Source organism: Trichogramma pretiosum, unplaced genomic scaffold (assembly GCF_000599845.2).
Source record: "Trichogramma pretiosum strain Unisexual culture from Peru unplaced genomic scaffold, Tpre_2.0 scaffold34, whole genome shotgun sequence".
NCBI classification, from domain to species: domain Eukaryota; kingdom Metazoa; phylum Arthropoda; class Insecta; order Hymenoptera; family Trichogrammatidae; genus Trichogramma; species Trichogramma pretiosum.
The window spans coordinates 1,146,367-1,154,977 of record NW_019641683.1 but is presented as its reverse complement, the minus strand read 5'-3'; the positions used below and the strand labels follow the sequence as shown (position 1 = coordinate 1,154,977).

The following is an 8,611-nucleotide window of genomic DNA, read 5'->3' as shown; positions in this document are numbered from 1 at the left end:
TAATTTTACTTTAGCCCTTGAATATTATATCAATGAAATTTTTCGATGTTGTAGTTTAGTTAGCTGTTTAGAACTAAAAGTATAAATGTGTCCGACGAAAAATTATTTTGTCTAGTATAATGCAAAATACTTTGATTCATTTAAAAAATTTAATTTTTATAGTCCTCATGATACCAATTAATCGCTGCGATCAAAATATCACAAATTCATTTATCGTAGAATATTTTTTATATCGTGCTCCGTCAATGATAGTTGGATTTACCTGTAACCAATATGAAAGTATTGCCTTTATTTATAATCAACAATTACCAAAAAATGAAAATTTTTTGTTAACGATCAATTCCTGTTAATTATTTGAAGGTGATTTTGGGCTAATAAAACAATTTAGTAGAGCGAAATTAAAATCTATGTTTTGGAAATTAGAACAGGATGTTGAACTTGCTTCATTAACTAAAACAATTTACCATAAAATTGGAGTCTTCGTTGATTCTCGGTGTCAATCATCTGAAAATGTCAAATTGATTTTCGACGAAGTAAGCAACATTTTTTATTAAAAATTTTAATCATAAATAATATTTAATAAATTTGCTTTTAGGCTACAAATCATCAAATGTTCAGTGAATTGTATTATTGGCTGTTTTTGGGATCAGATTTAAACGAAAGTTTGTCTTTAATTAATGATAATTCATTTGGTTTGTCTACTGATTTTGTTCTAGCTATATTCGAAGATAATAAGTCAACTTTGTATGACATTTATAACCCGTGTAAACAAAAAGGAGGAAAATTAAAATTGAAGCAATTTGGAAACTGGGATAAAAGTCATGGATTAAATATAAAATTTGAATTAAATAAAGTACAAAGGTGGAATTTGGATGGAATAAAACTTAAAATGAGTGGAACCGTAAATTATTTTTACTAAGTATATAATTTTTATGTTCTGTACAATGGAACATTTTAATTTCTTGTTTTAGATAAAAAATAGACCACCCAACATGCCAGCATCTAATTATATGTACGATTTAAATTTTAAACAATTCGATCGAATGACAAGGCTAGGGTATATAATGTGGATGCATTTAGCTGATAAATTTAATTTTACGTGAGCTAAATATTATGTAAAATCATTTCATCAACGACATGTCGCATACATCGTTAAAAAATAAGAAATCATTTATCATACTGAAAGATTATTTCAATTTTTAGAATCGAATTTTATGAAAATACCATTGGGAATGATGATGATTCAGATGGTTCGGTTATGAACACATTGTTTAAAGGTAATATAGATGCCACTGGCACAGCAGATAGAATGAGTGTAGAGAGAATTGGTCGCGTAAGAGCAGTTTATGCTGTTTTTCCGTTTCGGTATGTAAAATTAATTTTCTATGCTTCAACACATTTTGAATAAATAAATTTAAACTATGGTTGGCACATTTCAGAACCTGTTTCATCTTCAGGAGTACTTCATCCGATTTGTTGAGCATCAGAGATATTTTTTTACCTTTTTCGTCGACAGTTTGGTATTTAACTCTTGGAATTATTATCCTATCAATCAATGCCTTGGCTTTTTTATCAATTTTCTCTAATCGAAACTTTTATGAAAATTATTTGCAATCAATCATAATTCATGTTGGTGCTTTTTGCCAACAAGGTAAAATGCAATTAATATCCAAAAATAATAATTATAATTTTTAATTTTTTGGATTGAATTTATTACATAGGAACCGAGTTTTCGTCGAATAGTTTATCTGGAAGGATTGCTATTCTTCATATTTTATTGTTCAACTTGCTACTATATAATTATTACTTAGCAAGTGCTGTTTCAAATCGCTTAAGCGAGCCATTAGTCATGATAAATGATTCTTTACATTCCTTGAAAAAAAAAAATTTTCAATACGCTTCCCAACCAATACCGCATTTTGACAACTTTATACAAGTAAGTATCGGTACATTTAACTTTTACACGAATACATATTAATCTAAAATATGAATATTTTAACAGAGTGATGATTGGGAAACTAAGTCATTTTACTCGAGTCGCTGGTCACACATTCCAATTTCACAAAGATTTATGCCTCCCGATGAAGGAATGGCAATGGTTTTAAAAGGAGGGTTTGCATATCATACAGAACCAGAAATAAGTTATCCTTATGTAAATCGTCATTTTGACGACAGAAAAATATGTGAACTACAAGAGGTGCATTTGGTTCGCCCCATACAATATGCTTTATTCGTGCACATAAACAGTTCCTTCTTAGAAATGTTCAAAGCAGGGTAATAATATTGTTATAGAAGCATACCGGAATTAGAATGAAAAATTTGCTTTAAGAAAAAATTGTCTACATAAGAGCATACGCACTTTTCACGAAATATATTAATTGTTTTTAAGATTTTAATACCGGTGCATACATAATTATTATTTTTAAGTAATCATCCTCAAAATAACTTATTGCATTACGGTATTTGTTGATTTTTTTTATATCACAGGTTTTTGCGATTAACAGAGGTAGGGATCAGGTATAAACAATTTCAACAATGGTCAGCTGATAAACCAAAATGTAGGTCAGATATTTTAACCGCAGACAGTATTACAATAAAAGAAGTAGCACCAGCAATAATATTTTTATTCATTAGTACCATTATTTCTGCAAGCATTCTCATATTAGAATTTATGTTTTCTTTTTATAATGCAAGGTAATATGCAAAATTATGTACTATTATTATCAAACTACTTTAACGTTGTACTATTATGATTTTTTCTTTTAGATCAATGAATTTTGTTACAAAATTTTTTTCAAGAGAAATTAAAATCAAAGATTCCGCTAAGTGTAGATAATAATGACTAAAATACATAATTAATTTACATGAGATATAAATATTCTTGCAAAACATGTAGTAAAACTGTTTCAAAAAATCGAGTGAATGTTAAACGTTTTTATTTACAACCTATTATCTCGACTTTTGATTATAATTTTTTAATAAAACTATGCTATATAGATTGTTAATGCATTCTTATGAGCGTTTAGGTAAATTTAAAATATATCGAACAAATTTTATGAATTTCTTTTTTTATCCTATGAATGAAGTACTTTTTAATTTTTTCGTGAATCAGTCTACACACTCATTTTCATACCAGTGGCCCAAAAGTGACTACTTCCCTGCCGTTGCACAAAGCGGGAAGAGCAATTTTCGGGCCACTGGGTATGAAAATGAGTGTGTAGACTGATTCACGAAAAAATTAAAAAGTACTTCTAGCATACAGACCTACGAAAAGAAAGTATTCATTATACTATTCTATTTTCAAGACGCAAAGATTTACTTAAAATCAATACTTCGAAATATCTAACATAATCATTTCAAAAAATCATTATGTCCCTCAACATTTACGAAAAAATAAAATATTTGAATGTATAAATCTGTGGTGGAAAGGGAGAACCGACCAACTCAATTTTTTCGAAATCGAGTTTATGACGTTAAACACCTACATTTAGTGTCAACTTTGATGTGCAAGTTTCTTAATGGAAGGAAATTGCGTCTATCGTTTGGTACAGCACATTGCAAAACCGACCAAGCCCCTTTCCACTAGTTAATTTTTTTCAGGTGGGTTATACAGCGACTTAGAAATTGAGCATGTGGACATGGGCGCAAGACGTTTCCCGGTCGAACCGACCAAGTCCACTTTTTTCGCTTTACATCTACTTTATCAATTTGATAGTTACATGAGCCAAAATATACATCATAGTAAGTTAAAATATCACGGGTGCAGAGTTATAGTTGTCCGCGTCTATCTACGCATTCATACGCAACTTCAAACACATTTTTCTCGAAAACACGAAAAATGGAGTTGGTCGGTTCTCCCTTTCTACCATAGAAATGTATCTTGAGTAAAATTGTATTTTTTTCAAATAAATAAAGTCAAGTGATTTTGAAAAAAAATTAATTAAAATTCTATTCAACAATCAGTAAATCAGATTATATAGATGATTGACTGTCGATAGTAATAAGAGTAAACAATCATAAATAAAGGTCACCGAATAAACTATATATCATTAGTGATTCTAATTTGTGTATTGTAATGTCAGCATACATATTTGAGTGAGGTTTTTAAAATATACACAATGCTAGTAAATAACCTTCAGTTTATTATTAATGAAATAATCATATAGCTGTTTCTCCAATTATTCTATGAACAGAAAATATTCAATATAATTATTTTTCGATATATGATTGTTCACAGTCGCAGTGTGGATTACGTACAAAAGTTTGTGTGTAGTGCAAAAGAGAATTTTTTAATTTTCTACTATGGTTTTTTTGTACTACAATTGTAAAATGATTTTCATTTATCAGATATTTAGAGTTTCAATGGCCTTGAAAGACAATACATTCATAGTTGATTACTTTGTTTATAAAAATTCACCTTTCGTCGTTGGATTTTCTTGTAATGATGCTTTAGGTTGTGAATGCACGATTTTCGTACATATTATTTCTTCACTGTAAATTATTTCATTTACTATTGGTAATTTGTTAGGTGACCGAGAGTTAGCGAAAAATTTAAGCGAGGCTGGAATTTATTCATCATTAGATACGTTATATTCAAATTACACCATTAAACCATTTCTATACACAGTATATTATAAACTAGGTGTTTTTTTGGATTTACGGTGCTATGATGCAATTGATACTCAATATATTTTAACGAAGGTAACGAATATTTATAAAAACTCACAATATTATTATCAAACTTCTAGTGTCCCTTTCTTAAAATTATTTTCACAGTCATCTTACGCTAGATTATATGGTGAGCAACATTATTGGCTTATTCTTGGTAAAGACTTGAATGAAAGTATCAAACTATTGAACGATACTGAATACAGCATTTCAACCGATTTAGTAGTGGCTATTGAAAATGGAAATGAATTTCAAATGTTCGACGCATTTAATCATTGCAAATATCGAGGAGGTGCCTTGAATATAACGTATTTTGGAAATTGGAACATCGATACTAGAATGAATGTTTCTTTGAAACAGGCCAAATTTAGAAGAAGATCAAATTATCATGGAATGATTTTAAGAATGGCAGGACTGGTAAGGGCTGTACATAAGTAATTATACGCGAGTAAAATTCAAATTCATAGTTCAATATAACTGTTTTCAATGAACGTAGGTGACTAATAGGCCAAAAGACGTATCTTTGGAAGACTATTTGCAAGATTATAGCACCAAACAGCAAGATAGTATGGCCAAATTTACCTACGCAATTTGGACGACAATGGCAGAACTGTTCAATTTCACGTAAGCTTTTTGTCAAAATTACATTTTAACGTGTTGATTACACAGAGTATAATGAAATTACTTATTTACTCAAAAGTATTGAAGCAAAAGAGTTGACAGTTTGGAAACCTACGAACAGAAATGGGCCAATTATAAAAATGTTGATTGAAAGAACTGCGGAGCTTGGAGGAAGTACAGGGATTCCTACTCCAGAGAGATTATCTGTCATTAATCCAATTCCGGTTTGGCCCTTGAGGTAAAATGATAACGTTTGGTATAATCAAAAAGAAAAACTAATCTAATACTCTCCTTTCAGGACATGTTTTATGTTTCGCACAACACAATCCAAACACATAAAAGTCAATCATTTTCTAAGACCTTTAGCTGCAGTCACTTGGTATTTAACGGTAGTTTTGATGATAACAGCCACTATCGTATTTGCATGGGTATTGGTGACTGAACAAATGAGCAACAAGTTCGAGCGATACTCAGCAGCATTTTTATTTACGATAGGCAGTGTTTGTCAGCAAGGTACACATAACATGTGAAAGCTGGTGTAAAATGAACGTAAACTTGATTTTTAATGATACCTCAGCCGAAACTAACCTTTTCATCACAGCGTGCGGGAAGTGCTATTTCCCGCACGCCACGCCGCGCGGGAAAATCTTAAAATCGACTTCCTGCACTCGATGATGAAAAAAACTATACGTAACTGAGGCCGTTGTCAATCTTACACTCGTGTCAATGCAACTCTCGCTACGCTCGGGCTGCAAACTGACACTCTTGCAAGATAAACAACCCCCCGTCTCAGTTACGTAATATACAATTAAAAATACCGCATGTGGGAAGTTCTATTTTATACGGCTGGCGATCTCAAAATCGACTTTCCGCACGCCAAGATGATGATATACACTACTCAACAAAATTATCGCAACAAAAAATGTTATCGAAATTTTGTCAATATTCAAATGCTTTTATCTTGGTCTATTTTCATCCAATCGGGACGAATTTTTACATTTCTTGGAAATTTTGTCTTCTTCAAATCCATATATATTATGTATGAGTTCGAGTCAATATCGAGTTACCAGTAGTGTTTGAGCGTAACACTAAAAGTTAATGAAAAAAATTGATTGTTTAAACGTGTCCATGGACTACAGTAATTTGTTTATCAAAATTTAACGTAAACAATCGCAAAATATTCTTTTCAACGAGTACTTTAAAAAAAAAATAGAGCTGGCTACGATTATTTTTGCGCCCTGTAGGTCGTTTTGCAGGTACCATTTAAAGTACGTAAAATCCCTCTTTTAGCTGAAATCAACACGGTTTTCTGAGCATTTTGCGTACACAAATCATACCTGCAAACGACCTACAGGGTGCAAAAATAATCGTAGAAAGCTCTATTTTTTTTAAATTACACGTTGAAAAGAGAACTTTGCGATGGCTTATGTTAGATTTTGATCAATTAATTACTGAACTAATGACTAAAATTTTTTATTTCAGTTCTCCCAGTTCTTCGATCCTTTGAGCGGATAACCCTGCAAAAAAGTTCTAAAAAAATTCCTACGTATTTTATGACTAAAATCAAAAAAATAATATTTTTTGCATTTTTTTCCGGAAATCGTTTTTTTTTGTGTCAGAAAATCGCAGATTAAAATCGTGCTTCCCTGAACTTGAATTTTTCGTTAAATATTTTCGATTACATTCTATTCTCTTATCCTTAACCTTTGCGATTTTCTAAGATTAAAACTAATGTCCTAAACAAAAATATTCGAAAAACGATTCGAATTTTTCAGAATTTTTAAAGATGACATGACACTTCAAAAAAGCGATTTTGAACAAAAAGATGAGTTTTTCAGTTTTTAAACTTGGAGCACTGCTTGAAAAAATGAGAAAAAAATGTTAGGTCAAGTGTTTTGATGTTAGAAAGAAGAAAAAATTTGTTCAAATTAGTACTATGTGTCGCTTGCCCTTAAAAACTTAAAAATCTGTTAAGAATATATTTTTTTGGCTCTGAAACGCCGAGTCCTATCGGAGAAAAATCTGAAAAAATTTAAGGTCATGTTTTTCAGTAATAACAATAAAAAAAAATATGCCAGTCATATTTTTCTAACCGTTTGACCGGAAACGAAACAATTCAATTCTTCAATGGTTTTCAAAAAGTTAGGCTGATCCGATGAATCTGTTAACGTATCTCCATGAATTTTTTCAGAATTTTAGCATTATTACGCTCTGATTCAAAAATTATGAAAATCGAACATTCACATAGATTCTAGGAGTATTTGTAACTTAAAAAATACTGATTTTGATCCAATATATTTCGATAGGTTCGGATCTTCAGATCACGGGCATATCAAGTCGCATAGCATTTTTGCAAACTATGCTTTTCAGCCTTCTCATTTACAATTATTATTCTGCAAGTGTAGTCTCGGCACGACTAAGCGAACCGTTGGAAAAAATTAATGATTCTCTTAACGAATTAGCAAAAACTAACTTAAAGTTTGGTGCTGAACCAAGCCTGTACTTTAATTTTTTTATAAAAGTAGGTAAAAATTCACTTGTCTTATAATTTAATTTTAAAAATAAAAAAACAATATTTTAGAGGTCCGATTGGGAGGCTCAGCAATTTTACTACAAACAGTGGGTCAAAGTGCCTGAAAATGAAAGGTTTATGGAGGCAATTGTAGGCATTAAACGAATATTGCAAGGAGATTTCGCTTATCATATCGATGTTAATGCAGCTTTTCCAGTAATTGAAAGATTGTTTGACAACCAGCAGATTTGTCAATTAACAATGGTTTATTTAGTTAGACCTACGGATTCTTCAATATTTATGGCTTCAAATGGTTCTTTCGTTGAATTAGTTAAAGTTGGGTAGGTAAATACCATTAATTTTCCGTAAAAAAAAATCAACCACGGATATACACATACGTTAATAAGAAATTCTAATTAAAATATCAAATTTTAGAATAGCCAAAATCAGAGAAATTGGTTTACGGACCAGGTTAGTAAAGAGATGGGCAGCAAGAGCACCAGAATGTCGAACAGATATTCTTGTCATTGACCCTGTAACTATTTATGAAGCAGCACCTGCATTTTTACTACTTATTTTTGGAATAATTTTTGGTGTTTTCTTATGTACTATTGAAAGAATAACCTACTGTAAAAAATACCATGATCATGGAGTCAAGAAGAAGCTTCATAAAATACTTTCACGTTTTTACGCAACAGAAAAAAAGAAATAAATTTCAAAACAATTTGAAATAGTATAATGCATCATTTCAGTAATTAATTCCATTAGAAGTTTTTTTTTCACCAATTATTTATTTATCGAGTGGTTTAC

General features: G+C 30.7%; 2 protein-coding genes across 2 annotated transcripts; both read left to right on the top strand.

Moving 5' to 3' along the window:
• The first annotated feature begins 78 nt into the window (after positions 1-78).
• Positions 79-2,698, top strand: LOC106659678 (glutamate receptor 1-like). The gene is made up of 9 exons (XM_023461071.1): positions 79-279; positions 361-533; positions 596-901; positions 972-1,099; positions 1,204-1,365; positions 1,440-1,651; positions 1,722-1,936; positions 2,003-2,274; positions 2,488-2,698. Exons 1-9 carry the CDS (start codon positions 120-122, stop codon positions 2,696-2,698), a joined length of 1,839 nt encoding a protein of 612 aa, XP_023316839.1. The 5' UTR covers positions 79-119.
• A 1,621-nt stretch (positions 2,699-4,319) lies between these two features.
• On the top strand, positions 4,320-8,513 carry LOC111694150. Its single transcript, XM_023461070.1, has 9 exons — positions 4,320-4,453; positions 4,529-4,701; positions 4,777-5,085; positions 5,165-5,292; positions 5,369-5,527; positions 5,588-5,802; positions 7,596-7,810; positions 7,871-8,142; positions 8,237-8,513. The coding sequence occupies exons 1-9, from the start codon at positions 4,330-4,332 to the stop codon at positions 8,511-8,513; spliced, it is 1,872 nt and encodes a 623-aa protein (XP_023316838.1). The 5' UTR covers positions 4,320-4,329.
• Positions 8,514-8,611: the final 98 nt, after the last annotated feature.